Source organism: Narcine bancroftii, chromosome 9 (assembly GCF_036971445.1).
Source record: "Narcine bancroftii isolate sNarBan1 chromosome 9, sNarBan1.hap1, whole genome shotgun sequence".
NCBI classification, from domain to species: Eukaryota; Metazoa; Chordata; class Chondrichthyes; order Torpediniformes; family Narcinidae; genus Narcine; species Narcine bancroftii.
The window spans coordinates 36,096,814-36,122,478 of NC_091477.1; the positions used below are offsets into that span (position 1 = coordinate 36,096,814).

The window sequence follows — 25,665 nt, forward strand, 5'->3', positions numbered from 1 at the left end:
ACAAAAAAAATTAACTGCACTCAGCTTAAACATGTAAACAAATAAAATAACTGTAAACAGATAACAAATTTAATCTAACTGACTGTGCAATGCCAAGAGAACATAAGAAGTGTTCAGGAAGGATTGCTCCCCTCCACCATCAGACCTCTAAACAATAAACACTCATTTAAGTATTCTTACTTTGCAAATCATCAATAAAATGCACAAGAAAGAGTCCTCAAATGAGTCTCTGATTGAGTTTGTTGTTGAGGAGTCTGATGGTGGAGGGGAGCAACTCTTCCTGAACACTCCTTTTGTTCTCTAGGCATTGCAGTCAGTTAGAATACATTCGTTATCAGCTTATAATTCTTTTGTTTACATGCAGCTGTTCCTGAACCTGGTGGTGTGAGTCTTGTTGCACCTGTACCTCTTTCCTGATGGCAGCAGCAAGAATAGAGCATGTGCTGGGTGGTGTGGGTCTTTGATGATTGCTGCTGCCCTCCGACGGCAGCGTTCCCTGTAGATGTACTCAATAGTCCCAAGGAATTTGCCTATGATGCCCTGGTCTGTGTCCACTACCTTTTGGAGGGCTTTACGTTCAGGGGTTTTGCAGTTCCCATACCAGACTGTGATGCACCCGGTCAGCACTTTCCACCACACCTCTGTAGAAATTTGCCAGGGTTTCTGGTGTCATACCAAACCTCCGCAAACTCCAGAGAACAAGAAGGCGCTGACGTGCTTTCTTCACAATGCCACTGGTGTTTTGGGTCCAGGAAAGTTTCTCCAAGATAGTGACTCCCAAGAACCTAAATGTGCTCACCCTCTCCACCTCTGATCCCCCAATGATCACTGAATTGTATACCTCTGGCTTTCCTTTCCTGAAGTCAACAATCAGTTCCTTAGTTTCAGTGATATTGAGTGCAAGGTTGTTGTTGGTGTACCACTCAACCAAGTTTTCAATCTCCATCCTGTATGCCGACTCATCCCCTTCCTTTATACATCCCCCTACTGCGCTAACGTCGACAAATTTGTAGATGGTGTTATTGCTGTACTGAGCTACACAGTTATAGGTATAAAGTGAGCTTCCATAAAGGCAACTGACATTTGTGCAAGTCACCCAGACTTAAAGCAATGTTCTGGCTTGCATGATGACATAAGTATGCAATTGGCATTTTATTAAAGTCTGCATTTGTTTGGAGCCTGACAGCTAGGGCATGCTCTGTTCTCGTTGCTGCCATCAGGATAGAGGTATATGTGCCACAAGACTCGCACCACCAGGTTCAGGAAGAGTTGCTCCCCTCCATCAGACTTCTAAACCATACAACTCAGACTCATTTAAGTACTCTTACTTTGGACATTATCACTGACTATTTTCTGTATTGCAAACTTTGTTTGCACACTTTGTTTACACTTCCCTCTTTTGTACACATTTTTTTTCTTGAGTACAACTTTTTGTACTACCAATGAGTAGGAATTCTGTCTGGCCCACAGGAAAACAAACAGAATCTCAGAGTTGTATGTGATGTGTTGAATGTACTCTGACAATAACTGAACTTTGCAATACATGGTGAGCAGAAGGGAAATTTATTGAAATTATGCACAGATTTCACTTGGTAGGCAGGTTCACTTTCCTGAGTATAAAGGGCATAATGGTGCAACCAACAGAACCACTGCCTCACAGTTCAATCTTGCGACTACATGTTTTTTTCTGGATGCTGGTTTCCTCCCACATCCCAGATATGTGCAACTTAATAGTCAATCCAAAAGTATAATGGAATTAGTGTAGAAATGTGAAGACACTATGGGCTGAAGGGCTGTGTTACATTTATAATTATATTTGTGGTTGTATTTCCACAATAAAGTAAAACTCAGATAATCCAGCACCCTTGGGACTTTGGCGAGGCCAGACCAACAGATTTCACAAACTCTCATGTTATTCCTATTAACATCCAAAATAAAAACGGCGATACTGCGGGAGCTGCTATAAAGGCAACCCTGAAGTGGACCTGGGAGAGCGGAGACAGGGTGCTGCCGGAATGCCAGCATTTCCGTACAGGCTTTAATGGGCTGCTAAAGGAGCCAATGGTGTTTGTAAGTAAAATCTTGCAACCATGGAGGTCTGTGCCCAAGATGGCAGCACCTTTGCTTGGCAGCAGCCAGGAGTAGTTGCAGACTCCAGGAATTCTCAACAAATGGATGCCAGGTCATTGGAGTTGCAGGGAAATATGGCCATTTGAATGTATGAATCTCTGATTTTTTTTTTGAAGTTTCATAAACCATAATGGAACATGGTCCTATAATTTGGTGGGTTATTTTCCACACCATGCAAGTTGTAATAATACTCAGGAACAGTACAGTAAAAATCCAAATGCTGATGTGAATTGAAGCATCTCTGATGTCACCCAGCTCATGCTTTTACTTGGTAAAACTCAGCTTCTCATTTGCTGAGACATTGGAACAGCTGAAATCAACGTCGGCAGGCTTTTAAATGGAATGATATGGATTTTTCTACTATTCGATAAACCTGTTTTAATGCACTTTTTATCCAATGCACATCAAGAAATAATTCAAATTATTCCTGTATGTCTTTATTTTGTAAATGCAATGTTATCTTTCCAATGACTTGGCATAACAAGGTTGAAAATGCATTACATTTTTGCTGCTACATGCTATATACGGAGCAAAATCTGACTCTAAAGGAGCCTCTTACCTCTCATAAGCTGCTGCTTCTTTGTAAGACAGTCCCTTTCTTTGTCCGAAATTTCCTTCTTATTCTGCATAATTATTTTTTTCAGGGCCATATCTAACTCTTGGTGCTGTTTTGATTGAAAATCCTGTTCCTAGATGGTTGCACAAATGATTTTTTGGATGTAAATATAATTCAAGAGATTTCATTAGTATGCCACTGACAACTTCCATTACAATGTCTTATTCTCATCAAATTGAAAGAATTTGAAAACTCATTTAAAGTCATTTAAAATGTTCTACATCAAGGATGTTATTTGGCTCCCGTCAACGCAATTTCTTTACAATGATAGATTATTTCAGTGAAAAAAGAAAATTGGCAAGACCCTTAAATAAGCACAACATATTAAAAGGACAGAACAGTCTAAGAAATTCTAAGTGGTTTCCCAGAATTGGGTTTTTGAACTGGAAAATCCTTGAACCCACTCAAAGCCTTTGAAGTGTTATCAATCTACAGAAAATTAGAGACAAGTGACAAAGACGAGGATTAAAGTACAAAGGTTAAAAAAAGACTACTGCTTCAGCAGTCCCTTGTGTTCAACAACAATTTGCTTCCATCCTGGATTTGTGGGTTCAGAGCATAATATGGGTACGATTGACTCTTCCTCAGTTGAGCCATGGAATACCTGATAAGAAGGCAGATGGGTAGTTTGTGAGGTGATGTGCTCCTTCTGCAAGGTTTGTGTGTGCTTCTGATGCATGGACTCACATGTTCTCAATGGCCCAATGCTTTCCCGAGTCCCAGTTGGGTGGGACAGTTCCTATTATATTGGACCATGAAGATTTTGCTTCCTGAACACTTGGGTGTATTTTATGGATTTTGGCCGGCTGATCATGAAAATCATCTTGAAATTTTCCTATCATGTACATTTTTAAAATTTCCAGTCATATTTAAAGATTCAATTTATTGTCATGTAATAAAGACAGTGCAATGCTACACAGAATTTGCTTTCGTTGCATGGCGAATCTGTCTGCCTTCAGCAGAAATTGCCTGAGACACCTCTTACAGTCAGAGAAAGAGAAGCAACAAGAGTCAACATGTGTCTGTGGATTTGCCTTCAATGCTCCCACAGCCACACAGATTCCAGTCCAAACGCTCAGCAGCCCAAGCAATCTCCAGCAGAATCTGAAATCCTTCAGTGCCCTCGGCAGTCCCCCCCCCGCCGTGCATCCCAGTCCTGACACTTGGTGTACCTTCAGGTTAGTCTCGAGCCAGTCTGCAGGCCAGCGCAAATCCCTCAACCAGTCACCAACAGCCCACACCCTGGATGGATTCCTTGCCTTGAGTCGGCAACAGACCGCCACCTGTGTGTTCTTCACCCTCACTGGTCCACCACTGTGGTCATTGTCATGTGGGTCAGCTCCTTTGCTTCTCTTTCTCAAATAGGGGGGTGGTCTCCTCGTTTTCTGGTACACTGTGCCAGTCTTCTGCTCCCTCAGGGTCTGCAACCCCTTGTAATTGCTGCTGATCACAGGCACCGCTGTCTTAGCCACAGACCCCACGGTGGCAGCATTTTTATAACCACCTTCAGCCCCATTTACTGGCCATTTAAAGTTTGTATGGAGCTGACAGCAGATGGACTGGGCAATTGGACCCCACGGTAGCACTGTAACTCCGTTCCCACACGGTCTGTACCAGTGCTGCCGTTACAGCACCTCCGGCAGCACTGCCATTTTTTTGCTATTTCAAGTCTACCTCAAACATAGAAAACGATGAAGTGCAACATGTCATTGAAGATTTGTTTCCTGAATTTGCACTTGGACGTCTTCCCTGCTGATCTCGGTGGAGTCAGTGACGAACAGGGTGAAAGGTTTCACCAGGACATTACGACCATGGAAAAGCTGTATTAGGGCAACTGGAATCCATTAATGTTGGCCACCTGTTGTTAGACACTGACACAATAGGCATCAGAAGCTGAATACAAATGAAAATCAGTGGGAAAATATTTTTAGGTCAGTCGATTTAATGCATCAACAGCATTTTTAGATTAAACTTGGTAAATTAAATACAAGTAAATTAACGATTTCTCCAACTTCCTATGTGATACATCAAATCTGGAATAATTTTTGTGTTCAGCTTGAAGTTATCTATCCCAATCCCCCCTTTTTTCAGGAAACAAACCTTTTGGGGAAAAAAATGTTTTCCAGCGTAATCAAAGTTCAATATTGACTTCCAGTGTTGTTTGTGTACAATGGGAGAATCTTGCGGTAGTGGAATATGGGGATAAATGGAATCGGTGTCAGATTAATGTAAATTGGTGCTTGGTGGCCTGAGGAGCTTGTTGCTTCAATACTTCATAATTAAGTCACTGGTATTTGTTCAAAGTCATTGTGATCTTATTATTAAATCTTTACCAATGATAAGGCTGCTAATTCCCCTCCCATGACAGAACTTGGAATAGACTAGCTGTTTCAGTCAAATGGTGTCGGGTCTTCAAACAGTGTGCTCTACCTAATGTAGCTGAGAGTAACCAGAGCCTCGGTGCCGGGAACATTTTTGCGAGACGAGGACACAGAACTTGGTTCACTTACACTTTCAAGCATACAGGATAATATTTGTCAAGATAATATTTGCTGTGCCTTCAGATGGCTAGAATGCACTGTGAATTGGGGTACAGCTCACAGCAATGATTTTTTTCCCCCACAGCAAACAGCAGATTTGTCTTTTGTCAGATTTGTCTTCTTTCTTGAAGCTGGTGATGTCATCTCTTAGGAGCCTTGGCACAATCTCCCATTTTCAAATGTGGGTCGCAATGGAAGAAGCTCTTCACTGTCAAGTTTTAGAATTTCAGAAAAGCTATCAGTGCCTTCCAAAATCCTCCCTTTTTTTAAGTTGGCAATGTCCCAACTTCATGTCGGTCATAAATGGTGTGAAGGCTAGTTCATAAATATCTCATTTAATATGCTGTTGGGTACATAACTTTAAAAACACTGGATCTGAAAATGTATTAAACATAAGCAAATACGCATTGCTACACAAAAGGTTGCATACAAATGTGTTCAGTGGATTCAGAATTGCATATAATTGTTCTAAAAAAATGATAAGAGATAATTGCTTAAATTCTCAGCTGCATTGTACAGAAATTAAGCTGAAGTTTATGCACCTCATTGCCATGTCCAAACAAGATGTTGCTTAGTTATTCATGCGAGAACATTACAAACAGGAAGCCATCAATGTAACACTGTCCTTCTAAATTCAGTTGTTTTGATGGCTGAGGGATTTAACTTTGAAGCCAGCTTTGCCATTTCCTAAAGCAGTCAAGCTATATGTGATTTTAAAAATTAAATAACATTAATAAAATGAAATTATTTCTCATTATATAAATATTGTCACTTTAATTAAATTTAGAAGGTAATTAATTGAAAACTCAATTGTAATTTTTTTTAAGAACAGATTTTTAAAAATGGATCAGATGGCATTTTACAAGAAATGCATGTGCATTTCAGATTTTTCCCCCTAAATTACATAGAAATTGTACTTTCTAATAAGAAAGTGCCATTGATTAAAAGTGATATTTTCCTTATAAATACAGCATTAACTGAAGAACAAGTTCTTTTTCCCCACCAGTAATGTGGCAGATGGTCCAAAATCTTGAGGGCTAAATCTGCACCACTGTAATTGTTGCATAAATGCAGGACCTGCAGGTGAGGGATGCTTTTGTGTGGGAGCAAAGCTATACAAATGACTGCCTGAGAGGTTTATCAGAAGAGGCTCAGAAGCAACAATAATTACTCCCAAACTACGATTAAGAAAGCTATATTTAAAAAGTATGTTGGAAATATCTTCTAATTTTAACACCCAAACATTACTGAAGGGAATGGGAAAGTGGTTTTCTATGTTAAAGGATGGCTGATCCCTGTAAACTCTAGTCTTAATACGAAGATCAACAATCTCTTCAAATCAAACACTTCCATCATCCAAGATATTCAGTTAAAATAGGCAAATGCATTTTCCAAAATTTAAATATCCTGAAAAAATGTTATTAGTCTTTTTAAGGTTAAACTAAAAACCTTGATTTTTCCAAACACACAATTTGAAAAGAAAATTGGTTAAAAACCTAACAGATATTTCGCTGCTGATAGAACACTCCCACCTCACTTGATAACTTGTCAGGTGTAATTCTGCAAATGAGTTTTAATACACACACACACAATATAAAATGGGCTGTTCCCATTATAGTGTCAGCTATCAAATTATAAAAGCACAGGAAGCCTTCACATGATCGTTAAGTTCAATAATTTTAACTCTAACCAGAAAATCAAGCAAAAATTCAAAACAATTGCAGAAAAAAAAAAGCCCCAAATTCTGGTCAAGATGACAGAAGTGAAAGCTGTAAATTAGGAAGGAGACCGCTTTGGTAGCAGATCTCATTGAAATCATAATACGATCACAGAAATACAGTGCAACATGCCAATTCAGATGAAAGTGCCACAGAACCTATTGAGAGCGATATTTTATTTAACTGTTTATTTTTTAAAAATGAGCTTTTTCTCTTCCAGACTCCTGGGATTGCTTTTAAATGCTCGTGAATGGAAGGAAAATAAATACAAGATTTTGAGCATTCTGAGGAAGTTATTTTGCCTTGGTTCAATGTGGTCATGGCAACCTGTGCAAGTATTTGTTTTATAGTCATTAGCTTGAAATTCATTCATAATACCAGAAAAAAAAATGTTGTACGGTTGATAAAAAAAATAGGATAATTCATAGTTTTAGATGCACCTGCACTCTTCAGGAAATTCGTCATCTCACTTTTTGGTGAGATTGTCATTCTCTTCCAGGACCCCACCACATCCAAATGACGAGTGTAGCAGAAGACAGAATTGGTCTAAAAAGTTCTTATCAATTCAGTTCTACTAATCCAATTTCCATTGAAACACTACCATTTAAAAAGGGACTACATTCAAGTTGCATTCTTTGTTTTGAGATCTGCACCCTCAAAGGTCAGAAATAGAACTTATTGTCATGAACAAGTCATGAAATTCAGTGTTTTGTGGCAGCGTCACAGAGCAAACATTCATGTTATAAACCATCTTACAACATTACTATAATTTTTTTTTTAAAGTGCATGAAAAGTAAGGCAGTGTCTTTGGTTCATTGATTATTCAGGAATCAAATGGCAGCGGGGAAGAAGCTGTCCTTGTGCCATTGAGAGCTATCTTTAGGCTTCTGTACCTTTTTCCTGATGGTAGTAGACTGAAGAGGGCATGGCCTGGGTGGTGGGGTCTTTGAGGAGAGGCTGCTTTTATAAGACACTGCCTCATGTAGATGCCCTCGATGCAGTGAAGTCTGGGGCCTGTGATGTTGCAGGCTGAGTTAACAACCCTCTGGAGTTTATTTTTGTCCTGAGAGTTGGCACCTTCATACCAGGCAATGATGTAACCAGCAAGAATGCTCTCCATGGTACACCTGTAGAAGTTTACAAGTCTTTGGTGATATACCAAATCTCCTTAGACACCTTACAAAGTATAGCCGCTGCCAGGCCTTCTTTGTGATTGCATCAATGTGAAGGCTCCAGGATAGGTTCTCAGAGATGTTGACACCCAGGAATTTGATGTTCTTGAAACTTTCCAATACTGAACCCTCAATGAGGACTGGGTCGTGTTCCCCTGACTTTCTCCTAAAGTCCACAATCATCTCCTAGGTATATCAATATTTTGATTCCTATTCATCCAAAGATGACCCAACTTTTTTTTTATTAAAACATAAAAATTGCATGCTTTCATGGTCTGGTATTGAGAAAGAACTCATCTCAAGTAGCTCTGATGCATACCCATTCCTTCAACCTCACCAAAATGCAGTTTTTGCCTCAAAGCAAATGTGTAAAAGTCCCTTCAGACCATGCTTAAAGGGTTAAAGCTGACACTAAAAAGTCCAGTTAATCATATTTTTTGTGTGTGAAATTGTGATGAAATGCACAAAACTACAATTTTTACACATCCCTCTAAAGCGCAAGACTGCTCATTGCAGATATATCTGCAACAAACATTCAAGGACAGATGGATGCACTGCGTTCCATTGGATTTTAATCCAATTGTGTTTTTTGAACAACTAACAAAGCACTTAGAAACAATTCACACCCAGATAAACCATTGATGTTAACCCAGAAAGAACAAAATTACAGAGGGGTTATCTAACCCAAGAATCCAATATTAAGTGCTGGTGTCCAATCAAATGCATGGAATCCAGGGCTTTAACACAACTTACAAAAATATTCCTTCGTCATATGGCTTAAATGAACTATGTTTCAATTCCCAAGTAGATTGCATGAAACATGGAGAATGAATAAGAGTGAAGGATTGAGATCAGAAACTAAGTGAGTAAAGTATTTCCAATATTTGTACCAGAGTTCAATGATTAGCTTCCACCCCCCACCCCTCCAACAGCTCACTGTTACCTAGATTTGTTATCCTCTCCTCATTTGGTTCCATCTACCCATCACTGTCATCATTACTTCTTCACCTAAAAACCTTGAGGGCTCACCTCTTCTCCAGCAGGTTCCATCTGCCCATCATCCCTCACTTGTCTGGTTCCAGAAATCACCTTCCAGCCTGTCTCAATATTCCCACCCACTCCAAACCTGGCTCCCTTTTTCATTTCCATCTCTCCCCCATCAGTTCCCATTTCTGTTCTCCTCCTTCCCATCACCTCACACCTCAACCAATCATTTAGCCCCTCTATACTAGTAACCTTTCCTCTACACTCAGTCCAGATGAGGTATCTCAATCTAAAATATTGGCTATTCTTTCGTTTCCAAACACAGCCTGAACCCCGCTGAGACGATCCAAGGGTTCGTTTTTTTTTGCTTTTAAAATATTATATATAAAAGGTACAAAGGAAAGCAAATGAAGAGCTTTAAGCTGTGGTAGGAATGCAGAGAGATAAAGAATCTTAAAGAGTTTGGGCCAATTCAAATCAAGAACAGGTGGAAGCAGCTTACTTCAGTTTTAGGCCCGTTCTAGTTCATTATTGCTATTCACTGCTGCTACCTGTGTTTTTTTCTTCTGTGCAAATTCTCCCATTTTTTGTTTCATGCTGTCTCTGCGTTGGTTTCTGGGAAGGTTTTCAACCTCACTCTTTACCTAATGTACAACAAAAAAGTACATATTTTAACAATTAATTTAATAATCTGCATCAAAGTGCAGAGGTTTCAGGATTAAGAATGAGAGTGGTCAAACTATGAAGTTTACTTATCTTGTTCATCATCGTTAAGTAAACTAAAGTGTAAAAGTATTTAGATTTTCAATCGATTTAAAAATCGTTCTATAGGATGTCAGAATTAATTCAGACCACACCTACATCAGCAAAAGGCCAGAATTCCAAGGGGACCATCCCCTCTCTGACACTGTGGTTTACTCAGTGACCAACATTCTCCCCTTCCCATTGTTGCAAAAACAATAACCCACCTTCGGCACATTATTCGAATAACTCTTGCACCCCACCCCACCCCACCCCCCTTTCCAATTTCTTGTAGGTAACATTATCCATTCTCACTCTACTCTTAAGGATCCCAAATCCAGAAGAGTGACTGACCATTTCTACCCATGGAGGCTGCCTGACCCACCAAGTCCGTCCAAATTCTCATTGCTTGCTCAAGATTCCAGCATCTGAAGTTTTTTGTTTCTCTCTCTTGGAAAAGCAACAGCCTCCAAGTAACACTGTACAATCACCAATTCGACATGCCTTCTAACCACCCCATGCCTCATTCCATTTTTGAAGTGAAAGAGCTTTTAATTTCTCTTTTCTTCACAATGCAATCGCCATTAAATTCGAACTAAACAGAGTGGTTACAGCTTTGCAGAAGTACATCTTTCAGAACACAAGTGCAACCCCAATCTTCCAGTCATGCATGAGTTCAATCCCATTGCTTAGCATCTGGTCAAAAGAAATTTGAGGGTCAGGTTTGCATCTTCGAACAAGGCATACGACATCCTCCGAGACCCAACATCAGAATTAATTCAGGTTACAGTCAATGGTTTCCTTCAAGTAGCAGCTACCACTGGTGGTTCTCCTACCCTAGTAACACTTTTCAATATACTCTTTATTAACTCACTCCTTACTTCATACCATTGAGCCCACTGTTGATCTCTCCAACCTTCCACCCCACCTCAGACCCCTTTTACTATTCTCCCTCATCTACGTCTCTGCAGGTACCCAAAACTGGTTGAATCCCAAACCTCTCGATTCAGATAAAAAAAATAAATGCAAGATGAGAGCCAAGCCCCTCATCACATATGCCACCCAAAATGCTCAGCATTTTCAGCTTTTGAGAAAACAAATAATTGCATTCTTGCAGCCAGAATTAAATTCAATAAGGGCATCAAACTTGGGAGGGGGGGGGGGGGGGGAACCAGACACTTTAGGGGAGCTAAATTCCACATAGTGGCACATTGGAACAGTGCCCTTTAGAGGAGAACCACAGGTCTGTGTTTTGCAGTCAGGTTACAAGAATGAGTTTTTTTTGGTCTGAGATAATCTCTTTATAGGAAGTGTAACCGCCCTCCCCCACCTTACTTTCTAATAAATATTATTGGAATTGATGTCTTTCTTCAGTATTCAGATGGAAGATCTTTGAAGTGATCAAATTTTAAGACAATTAAGATTTGCTGTTTTTGAAAAGGCAGGATAAAGGATTTCATTGAACAGGAATTGGATGGATACCAAGATTTTAAAAAGCTCAAAATCCACTAAGCGAGAAAGACCATTGTGCTGCAAGTACGACACAGAGAACGATTGCATCATTGTGGATCAGACGAACAGCCCGAGATGCTCTGAAATCCTTGCAAGAAAAAAATAGGAAATGGCACATTGAGTCTCAAATTTTACACAACACCGAAAAAGAAAGGAAATGTTTTAAGCAGTTTATTGGCAGCTTTAGAGGAATTACTGGAATAGTCACAGACAGCAGTGGTCTAATTGGCAGTAAAAAAAAAAAGAAATGAGAATAGTCAAGAGGCAAAATGTCAGAATGGGCCAGACACCAAGCCTGCATTTACCAATACTGCACACAAAAGCACCAGGAGAGTTCGGAGAGCCACATCACCCTCTTCCACAAGAATTTCTTCACTGAAGAGCACAAAGAACACGGAACACTGCCAAATGAAGAGGCTGACATGGAGAGCAATGCCCTGTTCAACAGTTGTCAGGTTGCGTATTAGAGAAAAGCCGCAGAATGGCAAAGGGCAATTATAATGGGGACTGTCAGCCTTTTTCTTTTCTATGCCATTCTAAAATAGCTGCTTTTTCAGGAGTTGATTTTGCTGAAGATTGGTGAACTTGAAAGCAAACTGATCTGAATAAATGCATTTGTTGTTTTGCACCCAAAAAGTTTTTTTTCTTCTTATTTCCTGAGTTGCTGCCTCTTAGGGTTTAAATTCTGTACCAGACAGCATGGTTTTATGGATGTAGTGAGATGCTTCATATTTTGCAACTTGAGTGTTTTAAAAAGAGTCCAGTCACTACTTGAGCTTCCAGAATAGGAACCTGGTGCCCTAACACTGAGTTCCCTAATGGGATACTGGTAACTAAGCACAATCTGTTGGGAGGAACTTGGCTCAAGTAGCAGTGGTTGATGTTTTGGGCTGGAGCCCTTAATCGGGAAATTGGCAAGTTTCTTATCCCAAAGACTTGTTCTATAACAATGTATTAACAAGAATTCAAATACATTGAATCCATTTGGTCAATGTTATTTTCTCTTCAATTTGAAATTGCACTAAATTTATATACTTATTCGTATGATACCAGTGGAGCATTGAGGTGTTTACCACCATTCTGAACAATAGCTATCTCCCTTCATGCCAATCATACTGTGTTTCAAGAGGAGATGTAGTCTGGAATGGATGAATCAAAATGGCGCATCACATCCATCATTATGCTCCTGTACACAATTAAAGGAGATTTGTGAATATTTAATAGTAAAGATGCTTGCAAATCTTTATTAGTGAGCGCCTAACAAAAAGATTTGCAAATAGAGTAGAAAATACCAAGTTTTCAAAATGGATACAACGTAAAGTGAAAAGTTGCAGCATAAAATGCACCAGTTCTCTAGAATTTCAAATGTTAAAAAAAAGCCGAAACATTTTCTAGGTACAAAGATCAAAAATGAGCCGTGTAAACATTACTGTATTTCAATAGGAAACATCAGATCCACCACACCACTAATATTTTGCTTGTTTTGGCAGAAAGGAAATTGAAGAAAAATGAGAACAGCAGTTTTGGAAGCAAAAATATTAGTAGCTAAATTATCTAACTTTTGTGCACAATTATTCAAATCTTCAAACTAAATCAGGAAATCAAAACTTCTATCACTCTAATGTTATTCATGTTGTCTGCAACAATAATCATTTGGAAACTGTATTTGATATTATTGTTGGGAAGAAACCAGAGAGATGATTTGAGGGGCCAAGACAAGTGAAAGAATTTAAATAATTGCAAATAGTATACAGTAAAACCTCATTTGAACACGGTAGTTGGGGTCCAAAATTTCATACCGCACTTCAGCCGAGTCGCGGAACAGATGGCTGGTGTGGGACGTTTGCCTGTGCCCCGCGCCGGCGGGCAGGGGTAGCAGGAAGAGGGGCTGTCAGGTATGGGGAGTTGGGTCACCGGCTGATTGTCATCAGCCCGCCCTTAGCAGTTTGGGGTCCACAGAAACCTGCGCTATAAGTGTTTCACATAGTAACGAATCGCGTTCTAACGAGGTTTCACTGTATATCATCCTTAAAACTTAGCACATTCATGATTCAACATTTCTATGGGGGGGGGGGGGAAGCTTCGGGAGGCTCCAAGTGGGTCAGGCTGCATTTCTGAAGACCAAGGAATAGTTTCTGATTAGAGTTGAAACCTGTCATCAGGATAAAGTGAAGAGGGGGAAATGAAGTCAGAGGAAGGGATAAGGCAGGGGCTGGCAGGCAACAGGTGGAACAACTGAAGAGGGAGATGATGAGCATGTGTAAACAGGTGAGGGAGATGGAGACTGAGCTTAGAAAGTAATTGGATTAGGCAAGGATGATGGGCAAATGGAACCAGCTGGAAGACACAAGAGACACAGGAGGGAAAAATGGAGCATGTAAAGTGCAGGTTGCCAGAATTTTACAAATTCATGTCCTCACTATTTACAGATAACCTGCACTCCCCACGTTTTCTCTCTCCCGTTGCCTCCAAGTTCCCCAGTTCAATCCTCTCCTGAACCAGGTTCCATCTGCCATGAACACCTACCTTCCTTATGAAATGGACCAGCATATGCAGCCTCTGGTGTTTCCAAATTCCAGCCTCTCCCTGGTTCCTTTACTACTTCTCCTCTCTCCTTACCAGAGTCTACCCATCATCCTCAATCTCCCAACACCACTCTCTCCTCATCCACTGGCTCCATCTGCCCCATCATCACCTCATTTCAACAATCACCTGATAGCCCTTGCATCACAACCCCCCTCCCCTCCCACCCTGGCCATCTCTCTTGACCCGAAACATCAGCCATCCCTTTCACTGCACAGATACGGCCTGACCCATTGAGTTTCTCCAGCAGTTTTTTTCTTGCTCGAGATTACAGCGCATGTTTGTATAGAAATCTTGATGTGACGTTTCTAACTTAATGACATACTCTATTGTACCTTATTTTTTTTTACCTCTTTCTTCATGGCTTTCAACTGCTCCATGAATTTGGCATATTCCACCTCTTGCTCAGCTTTGATCCGTTTGGCCTCATCACGCAGCCGGTTTGTGTGGTCTTGCTCCATTTTTTCTATCTGCTGTTTCTGTTGCCTTTCCAGATTCTCCAACTCTGTGTCAAAGAACTTCCGCTTTGTCTGCAGAGAAAAATTGTTTGCATGCATTTGTTGTTAAAAGTCACTGAAATATCAAGGTATTTATAACATGAATGTCCATTTCTCAAATTATTTCTAAAAAAGCAAAAGGAGCAAGGATGTGCAGTGGACCTTGACATTTCTTCAAAAATACATAATTTGAAAAGTGATTTATCAAAGTACAGGAAAAACCTGTTATCTGATATTCAAGCAACCGGCAAAAAAAACAAAAAATAAATAGGTAAAAAAAAAGCACAAAAGTTTAAAATTGTCGCACTTAGTTCGCCAATCATGCAACACACAATCTCAAGCAACCTGAAAATTCACTTATCTGTCATCTACCAATCCCATAGGTGCCAGGATACCAGGGGTTTTACTATATTAATGTGTGAAATCTTACTTTTCTTGTAAGGGTACAGACACGTCATGTGCTTGTCAGGATGAATGGAAAGGCTAAAAGTTTTAGGGAGCCTTGGTTTTCAAGGAAATATGGTTCAGAGAAAGAGAGAGGTGTATAAAAAAATATAGACAGCATGAAGTAAATGAGGTGTTAGAGGAATATAAAGAATGTAAAAAGAATCTTAAGAAGGAAATTATAAAGGCCAAGAGGAGATACGAAGTTGCTTTGTCAAGTAAGGTGAAAATAAATCCAAAGGGTTTCTACAGATAGAATAGGAGCAAAAGGATAGTGAAGGATAAACTTGGTCCCTTGGAGATGGCAGATGGGAGTTTAATGCAGATAAGTGTGAGATGTTATATTTTGGTAAGGCTAATCGTAATAGGACATACATGGTGAATGGTAGGGAATTGAAGAGTGCAGTAGAACAGAGGGATCTAAGAATAATGATTCCCTGAAGATAAAGTCACATGTGGATAGGGTGGTGAAGAAAGATTATGGTATGTTGGCCTTTATAAATCAGAGGATTGATTATAGGAGCTGGGAAGTTAAAATTGTACAAGGCATTGGTGAGGCCAAATTTGGTGTATTATGTACAGTTTTGGTCACCAAATATAGGAAAGATATCAACAAATTGAGAGAGTGTAGAGAAGATTTATTAGAATGTTGCCAGGGTAACATGGTCAAAGTTAAAGGGAATAGTTAAATAAGTTATGTATTTAGTGTTTGGTGCATAGAAGGTTGAGAGGGGATTTGATTCAGGTATTTAAAATTATTAGGGGTATAGACAGAGTTGGTGCAGAAAAAGGGGAAGATACAAACGAGAAGACAAGAGTTGAGAGTTAGGCCGCAAAAGTTTAGAGGAAACAAGAGGGGAAACTTTTTTTTACTGAGAGTGGTGGGTGTGTGTGGAACAAGCTTCCAGACAAAATGGCATCAGAGGCAGGCTCAATATTAGTATTTAAGAAGCTGGATGTGTATATGGATGGGAAAGGAATGGAGGGTAATGGGTTGAGTGTAGGTCAGTTAGGTGGGAGAAAGTGTTTGGTATGGACTAGAGGGGCTTGGCTGGCCTGTTTCTATGCTGTGATTGTTATATGGTGCGAGTTGAAGCCTTGGCTTCCACACCTGCACACTTGAGTCTCAGGACAGCTCATGAAAATGGCTGCCATCAACAAATAATCTGTTCCCGCTCCAGGAGAGGTTTTTATTCAGAGATAAATGCCATTTAATTTTCATTTTGTTATGTCACAAATGGCTTTAAAAATCATACATGCATCTCTTGTTCAAAACGACGAAGCATTTGCTCATGGTGTTGTTGCAACTTCAAACTGAGCTGAATTTGAGCCCGATGTTCCTCTTTCTGAAGTAACCGTAATTCTCGCAGTTCCTGTCTCCTGTTGATTTAAAACAAGAATTAGAGTTATAGGACAGACAAAGCAATTTTTGTATGACCTCAATTTTCCAAGTTTTGCAAAAACTGTCACAAACTAAAACCACAAATTTTGACATTGATGCACGATTGTATAAAATAATTGAACTCACAGAAATGACATTAAATGGGCTGCTGTAATTTCTGCAGTTTCCTCGGTTACAGAAATTTGCTCAAGTTCATAAGCCTGTGAAATGAAATAAAGTGCTCCAACTAGATTGTGAAGCTACCACACTTTTAATAGTAAAATGCCCATTATCCGGCCCCTACAGGGATCATGGTCTGCAAATTTTCTGCTTGACTGAGACTCACACCTCCAATGCCCAATGAAGACACCTGCATTAAGAATACATCGCTTACAAAAAAAGCAGCGCAAAGTGTAATTTGAATAAAATCAGTATTATAATCTTTAATTATGTAAAGTTCATTTTAATCAACTTACAAAATTTAAATTCGAAACCCAGTTACTTGTGCTGTAACAGCGTTGCGCTAACTGCTACGTTAACTGTACCACGGCCATGTTTGTATATTTTCCCTGCGTCTGCATGGGTTTCCTCGGGTGCTCTGGTTTCCATTTTATTCAAACACAACTTTATTGAAATAGCTGCTGCGGATGGGGCTGGACTAGGGCACTCCGCTGGGGTGTGTGCTGTTTTGGAGAACCTTTACTTGAACAATTTAAAAATTTTATTTAAACTTTCATTTAAAACTTTATTTATTCTAAAGCACATGGATTTACTTCCTCTTCATTTTTGTCAGTGGTTTCAGTTTCTGGTGGATTGAGTGCTGGATAATGGGGATTTTATTGTAGATTTAAAGGTTTTGAGGTTTAAAAAATTTTCCACATACCTTAGAAATCTCATTTCTTCTGTTTTCTTCTCATCCTCACCAATAATCTTTGACGTAGTGACACTTACTTCCACTCCATCAACAACAAACCTTCTGGTTCGCTTCAGTGTTTTGTTGTTTGCTTTATTACCCTGTACAAACATACAATCAGACTGATTATTTTTGAAAGTCCACAAAATTATTCCTACTCAGTACTTCATTTGCACTCTTATACTTGGTGAACATTAAGACTTATTTGCAACTTGCTGCTGATCTGGATTGATTCAAGCTCATTCAGCATCTTATGGAATAATCTTAAAGGAATATTCAAATCCTGTACAAAATATCACAAGGTTGATCTCTCTTATCCTGCTGGCATCATTGGAATTCAGTGTTTTAATATCATCAATCCCAAAATTATCGTCAAGCTGATACACTTGCAGAAAATAACTGATACAATTACCAGACAGCTCTGAAAACCATTGCTCATTTAATCAAAAAAGTAGCTTCAGTTGTGTGAATAGTGATATTACTTTAACCAGTGTCCCATCAACAGTTATACCACGTGCTGATAATTTAAGTTTCATTATATAGTCCCAACCACTGAAGTTGTTTGCTATCAATTTGATCTTTAATACCGATGCATTATTTTTAATACATTCTTCCTGTTTTACTTTTGCACTGGAACAAGCTGCCAAGAAATTCTTGTGCAACACAATATCAGGGAGGTACAACACCAGGACACCAAATGAATACTTCAGTCATTAGTCTCCCCATTACCATCAAGTTGAGATCAGGAAGGTGAAGAGAGAAGGGTTCTGGAGTTATCCAAAGCCACAAAGTCATCTACTTTCCTGACTGGATTCATAATTTAGTATCTTGTTGATCGGTCAATGTTCTTCCAGAAACATCCAACTGTGGCTGTTCCCAGGATAAGTGAGGCTCAAAGTCCCCAGGCAGTAAATTTGTCATGTGTCAAAGTTATAATCGTGATTTAATGTTTCTCAACATGCATGAAATGATGAAAACCATTTGAATTAACATTTTTAAATCAAATGAAAATCTGTGCCTTCACTTTGCAGCTGCTTTCTTGAATTTTATGTTGGATTGTAAAATCCAATCAGCTCATTTTAGAACTCAAAAAAATGAATTTTGTAATTCATTACTGTATTGTGAATTATCTTGTCCCCTCTCCCCACCCCGAGTGAAATGCAGTCACAGACTTTTGTGGGTGATGAATGAGAGGATGTCATTCCTAACTTCTGTTCAGTATTCCAGGGGACTTTGAACCTCACTTATCCTGGGAACAGCCACAATTGGATGTTGAACATTGACCGACCAGCAAGATACTAAATTGTGAATCCAATCAGGAAAGTCGTTGACTTTGTGGCCTTGGATAACTCCAGAACCCTTCTCAACTTGACTGAATGTCTCATTGCAGGGCCTTGATTAAAAATGTCCACCATCCTCCTTCCTTCACGGGGATGTTGCTTGTCCTGCTGAATTCCTCCAGCATTTTACCAATGTGTAATATCAGGGCTTTGGACATGACTATGGATGCTACTGGGGAGTCTAATGACTGAAGTATTCATTTGGTGTCATACCTCCCTGATATGATTCACAAGAATTTCTTGGCAGCTTGCTCCAGTGCAAAAGTAAAACGGGAAGAATAACAGCAGATGCCATGAATTCCTCTGGGCTATGCAGATGAACTGGGAGTGAGCTTCCCAGCGGAAGATCGTGCCTTGGGATAGGTTAGGGAAAACTGCACTGTGCAGGGCATAGGTGACAAGTGGCCTCAGGGTACTGGAACACGTGCATCCATTTGAATCCAGAGTACCGAAATGCATAGTTAACTGAAATACCTTTCATGTGAAAACTTTTTCAGGAAGATAGGATACGCATTAAATAATGTTCAATTAATTCAGGACAAAATCAGATTTGTCAAAAGTAATTGCAGGTCACAATTCATATTTTAGAGCAGAAATCATTTTCAAAACAGGACTGCTATGAACAATGTAGGCCAAACATGTTCTAACTGGCACAATTAGACATTTAAAATAGGTAATGAATGAGGGGGGGGGGGGGGGGGGAATATTCAGGATACAAGCTAGACATTTGAGATTCAACACTTTCAGGAAGCACAGAATGTGTAACATACACCGGAGATTCAAACCATCAGATAGCATTTGGTGATTTAACCAATGAACACAGCGAATAGCGAAACAGTTTAACAAAGGATGATCTTGCTTTGATTCCTGGTCCATGCATTCTTAGTGTTCAGCTAGTATAGCAAAAGGAATACAAAAAAAAGTACAAATAAGCACTCGTAGGTGAGGCAGCCAGAGACATGTCAGCCCTCTTATTTTAAGAACTAGGGAGCATGTAAACCAAGGCCAATTGGCTTGCAATGGTATGTGCTAAAAGACCAAACTGCTTCTACTATTTTTTTTTTGTTAAGATTCCTTTTCACAATAACTGACAAAAAAAAACATGTTTTCTTACCTGTATGGACAATGAACCTGTTTCCTTGTTCAAAGATAGATCAGCTGAAACAGAAACATTCAAGTCCATGCTATCTGACGCTGATACACTACCGGAATAAGAATTTCTCTTTGAATTTCCTTCAGGAGAATCAGCCACTCCATTGGAAGTTGATGTAAATGGAGCCAGAGTGACTTGCTTATCTGATTTATTCTTGGCTTCCTTTGAAGCAGAGGTATCCTCTGAGACTGATGTATCTGTAGGCTGGACGGTCTCAGAATTAGCTGCCAAACTACATTGTTTTTCTCCAGTGGAATTTTGTCCCAATTCTTTCTTTTCTGAAACTTGCACAGAAGTATTGGTACTTCCTATTTTTCCATCACTAATTTGTAGGTCCATTTTGGATTTGTCTTTGATAGGTGGACTGGACTTGCCATCTTCAGTTCCAGAGTCAAAATTGAGAGTCTTCACCGAGTTCTCACTTACTGCTTTGTCACTATCACTACTGCACATCCCTTCATCCAACTGCTCTTCATTGGAATTATCAGGTTTTCCAGCTTTAGAATCAGCATTGTTGACTTCTGAAGACTCTGAGATCTTGGGAAGGTTTTCGGTTTCCAAACTAATTTGGCTTAATTCGGAAGGACCACGTGCATGGCCTGGAAGGGGCTAAAAGAGCACCATCTTATTTCAGTTATGCAAAGTAGTTTCCATTTTAGCCAATTAATGCTTAATGTCTGAAATTAACTTCAGTGCATGTAGATCAAAAGAAAAAAATGCATAAAACCTCTTCATTTATTTACAGCGGAGAAGGTTTCAGTGCATACAGTCTCTGTCACATTATTATCCTTTACAATATTACTACATTTCCATGTGAATTTTCAACAATTTTAAGTCACACTCACATTAAAAAAAAAGAACAGAATTAAATGTGCATTCTATAAAAGCCAGAGAGGACAAAAAAAATCAGAATGTTTGATTAAGGGACAATTTATCTTTCTTGATCTGTGGCTGACATTTAAGAAAGCAGTCGATTGTTTCCCCTTTTTTTGTCCATGTCTTTGCTTTTTAAAAAAAAATCACATTTAGTTCCAATTTCCTTTAAATTACCGCTCATCCCATTTTCAAGCTACACCTGCCAGATCAAAAGTCATCGTTTCTCTAGATGGTTTACGAACTTTACTTCATCATCTGGCAGTGCCAGCTGTCACTTTTCCCAAATCCTCAATAGTTTAGCCCATCAACTTTCTCTGCTCGGCAGAGAAAAACCTTAGCTCTCCACTCATCAAATAACTAAATTATATCATGCCAGAAATATATCGCTTCTCGTCTCATCGAAAGTGCAGTGTTCAGAGTGGAAGACCATCATCCAAATTAGGATGATGCCATCATTTATAAAAGGTCTTCCTACATCTAAATTATTCTATACTAGGTTAAAACAAAACAACGCAGGTTTACATCAAATAATCTGTTACTTGCCATCATACTTTAATGCATCATTCTATCCATGTTATCAAACTCAGTCCAAAAATATTAAATTTGAAGTGTAACTTTCATTTTAGTTATGCTCTTACCGATATTGGTTCTGAAGAGTCATCATCTTCTGCTTCTTCTCTATTGTCTTCTATTTCTTCCATGACTTCGGCCTTTGCTTCCGCCACTAATTCCCGGAGAGGCTTATTACTGCTCACGCTGCTCACAAAAGGGTGCTGTTAATAGAAGAGAATGAACTGGTCGTACAAACATAAATGCTCGTGTCAAAAATTGCATCAAATTTACATCCAACTGACTGGATTGCACTTTTCATTTGACATCCATTTTGGTTATTTTTTGGGGGGGGCTTTAAGAGCAAAATCAATGATACCAGGTAATTAGTGTTACCAAGAATCACAGAAAGTTATAAAGATAAAACAAGACAACATATTATAGGCACGTTAAATGCAATGTCCTGGCAAAAGAAAGGGGACAAACATTTAAGCATCATCACTTTGTAATCAGTATCAGTGATGGTATTATTCACTGCATTAGGAGATGAATGTGGTATTTAGAGTAATGGAATGAAAAATTTTCTTTATTCAGAGAACCGTAAATCTTTGCAGCTCCCCCCAAAGGGTGATGGATGCTTGGAGTATATTCAAGCTGAGATCAATAGGCTCTTGGATTCCAAGGGAATCAAAGAAAATGGACAAAAAGCAGCAGATGAAGCAGAGCAGGACAACCCATTTGATTTCTTTCAATGCCCTCTTAGGTTAAAACACTGAATCATTTTGGTAGGTTCCAAGTCCATAAGATTTCAATATCACCAATTGCTTCAATGAATAGTGGACTGAGGCTGTGCTCTTATGGCATGCCCAATGGAGTTGGAAGATACATCTTCTTTAGTATACAACAGAAAACCTGAGCTAAGACCACAGATTCTTAGTTCTGTGTTGGTGTGGAATAAATAACTAATGGTACCTCTTTCCCAAACAGGTTCTGAAACCCATGATGTCCTCTCATTGCACAGGTGAAACTATTTTATTGTCTGGTGTAAAGGTGGCTGATTAAGGACTGTTAGTCAAAATCTATTTACAAAGAAAACAAAACATTGAATAAATTCTGAACATTGATTAGTACTGGATTCTAAATTCAATTGTTTACCAAGTCCTGACCACAAAAATCCAATCAGAAAACACCAAAATAGATTCACTAATAAAACAAACAAGCCAAAAGAAAATTATTTTTGAAGTTACCTCGCTTCTGGTTTGCCAGTTACAGCTACCTATGTAGCACAAGAAAAAAAACTTGATATCTTAGACATTTCATTTACTGGCCGTGACCTTGACAAATATTTATTTTCAGTCTCTTAACTCTCTGCAACAGTTCCATCTTTCTCAAATCTATTGGCATCCACTACCACAATTAAATAATGAATTAACATTCAACAGATTGAATAAATGGTTGAGAATTTAATGATTCAATCCAATCTCAACATTCTTCCTTGAAATATCAGCATTGTGTCTCTTAAAAGACAGTGAAGTGGCTCATTATTTCATGTTTTAGTCAATAATGAATAAATACTAACATTTTCAATTGTAAACAAAATATGGTAGATAACACTGACTATGACATGGCAAGGTAAATACAGTAAAACTCCCGGTATCCAGCAGCTATGGGGATTGGTAGACACCGGATCAGTGAATTTGCCAGTTGCTTGAGATTGCGTGTTGTGTGATTAGTGAACTTGCCGCTTGGGAGCACCAATTTTAAAATTCCATACTTTTTACCTATTTATTTTCCGTGATTGATTTTCTAGTTGCTCGAATTTGGGATAATGGGGATTTTACTGTAGTCAGATTATTTCATCAGCAAATTAGATAAAACAAAGACAGGTTTGTGCAGTTCTCACCTGTAACAGCTGTGCAGCACTTAGACGGGTATCTGGGTTCTTATCCAGTGCTTTCTTGAGAAAATCTTTAAAATCTGCAGACCTGAAGAGATGAGAATTCCAAAATGCTTAAAATTAACAATTCTGCAATCATACACATTGTTTAGGCCAGTGGTTCTCAACCTTTTTCTTTCCACTCACATACCACTTTAAGTATTCCCTATGCCATAGATGCTCTGTGATTAGTAAGGGATTGCTTAAGGTGGTAGGTGGGTGAAAAGATAAAGTTTAAAAACCACTGTTTTAACTGTGCCTAAATTACTCATTATGTGCACAAAGACATTTTTTCTCAAGAAAAATGTCAGTAACAATTGGGTCTAGAGCAGTGATTCTCAACCTTCCCTTTCCACTCACATACCACCTTAAGCAATCCCTTACTAATCACAGAGCACCAATGACCTAGAGATTACTTAAAGTGGTATGTGAATGGAAAGAAAAAGGTTGAGAACCACTAGTTTAGGTCCTTTTGCTACAAAAGGAAGTGTTGAAAATGGCATCCAATAGTTTTAATCACAGGTGATCTTAAAATAGCAAATTGTCATCCCACTCTAACATGGCTTTCCATCTTCATAGCTCAATTTCACCAGGATGGGTGCACCCAAAGACTGGGATGGGACGAAGGATTTTGCATCATCAGTAAATCCAAGACTTGAACAATCACTACAACCGGCACACTTTGCTTGTGGAATCATATCACCAAGTTTAGTTCACAATTCACCCAGGCTACTTTATGATCATGACATTTTTCAATTGTGAAAGGTACATCCAAGAAACTTTTGCAAAAATGAGTGGACTTACTCCCCCTTTAAAAAAAAAAATCACAGATCATTCTAGGCTGGACACCTTCATCATAACCAGCAAAACCTCAGAACTTCAAAAAGGAGCCCCAAAGTATTATTTCCTCAGAGCAAAAATCAATTTTGCTAGCATCACACACAGTCCACAATACAAATGACTCCAGCCAAACTATTTATGAAGCTTAATGTAATTTAAATTTATTAATACACATATTCTTGCGATAAGACTCATGTCGAGTTTCGCTGTGGTCAATAAGGCACATGACAGGATGGGCCTCCAAACTACCGGTGAGTTAGAAAAATCCGGAGTTAGAGCTTCAGTTCAAACGATTAAGGAACATACAACCAGTTAACCTCAAGAACAGGTCAGTATCAAGGCCAGAGATTTGAAGCATAGATGGGGCTACAGCTGTTTAAAATAAAGCTGGACCATCAGTTATTACGCACTAACAACCCTTTTAATTCTGTTTGGGACTAAAGGGATTTTGTTAGCACTAACACAGGAACAGCAATGGGAAATTCACCAGTCAATGGGAAATTCAAAATAATAGTTTTTTATTAAACTATTAATAACATTTTTCTTACTTAACTCTAAACTTAACCCCACAATGTATAAATGCAAGAGTGTGTGTGTGTAATTCAAAGTTCCACTCTGAAAAGTCAACCTTAAAAAGTTCGGCATCATTTTAGTCTTGCTTGAAGGTCTTAAATTCTCATTTCAGAAATAATTATAAAGCACTTTTAAACATTACATCTTCAGGCCTCTTTTACTCACAATCACATTTTCCACACAAAGAATCTGCCCTCTTCTCAAAGAATGTGGCTATTTTATTCCACAATGAATTCACAAATCCAGTCAAAGGTCAAACAAATGTTGGGTTGGCTGCTCTTTGGTGTATTTATACATTACTTCCAAGATGAAGTCACAAACCAGACAAGGGTTAAATGAAGTGGACCAAAAATAGACCCAGTAGAATTTGGTCCTCTTTACCAAAGAGACAGAAAAGTGGTCTTCAAAAACCACTGATTCTGTGTTCCACTTCTTCTAGGAGAAAAACTCAACAAACAGCACCAATTCTGGTTACTGTAACTCAACCCTATCTTTCACAAGGTTTCAACCCTTGTATGTCACAGGGTTTTGACTTCTGTGAACTCCAAGCTGAACGGATATAAAACTGAACTCAAAATGTCTGAACTCAGTAATACATTTCTCCAAGTCACGTGACAGTTACATCATGAATGAGGTCATCACCAATTCTTGGAAACCACATGACCATCACTTTTACTTCTACCAAAATTCCGTTTCTTTATCAAAGACATTCCATATCCATAGCAACCTCTGTTCAAGAGGCTTAAGTGGTTTTGATTAAAAACAGATGGCTTCCTCAGCAGTTCTTGAATAATTAAGACCCACTTGATATTCATTAGCTCTCTCTCCAAGACATGACTCCAAGAATGGTTCTCTATATATGTGCTGTGACTTGTGTGTGACCCTGTACCAACCCACAGCTAACTTACTAAGAAAACAAATACAATATTTTAACTCTATAATTTACTTTACTAAGACATTTTTATAAAAGAAACAAAGTTTAACATTAAATTTAAGGTTAAAACAAATCTGGCATCTTCCAATCGCCATAGGTGCCGGATACCAAAGTAATTTTCCATCACTCAACTGAAGCACAACAACTCCTGCCACCCCAATATGTCATCATCAAAAACCTGTTATCTGATTTAGAATTAGCTGACCAACCATCGACTGCCATTTGATGAAAGG

At 38.9% G+C, this 25,665-nt stretch overlaps 1 protein-coding gene across 4 annotated transcripts in view; it reads right to left on the reverse strand.

Annotated features, from left to right (window-relative positions):
- stk10 (serine/threonine kinase 10) overlaps positions 1 to 25,665 on the reverse strand; it is a 151,058-nt gene that overhangs the window by 19,781 nt on the left and 105,612 nt on the right. For 3 of the 4 annotated variants that reach the window (XM_069898793.1, XM_069898791.1, XM_069898795.1), the window contains 8 exons: positions 23,053 to 23,134; positions 21,239 to 21,373; positions 19,686 to 20,333; positions 17,202 to 17,332; positions 16,194 to 16,317; positions 14,347 to 14,526; positions 9,712 to 9,804; positions 2,690 to 2,819 (listed from right to left, as the gene is read on the reverse strand). In XM_069898793.1, the coding sequence (XP_069754894.1) occupies positions 2,690 to 2,819; positions 9,712 to 9,804; positions 14,347 to 14,526; positions 16,194 to 16,317; positions 17,202 to 17,332; positions 19,686 to 20,333; positions 21,239 to 21,373; positions 23,053 to 23,134 (1,523 nt within the window). The remainder of the gene's footprint in view (positions 1 to 2,689; positions 2,820 to 9,711; positions 9,805 to 14,346; positions 14,527 to 16,193; positions 16,318 to 17,201; positions 17,333 to 19,685; positions 20,334 to 21,238; positions 21,374 to 23,052; positions 23,135 to 25,665) is intronic. The other variant, XM_069898792.1, reaches the window with a different exon arrangement.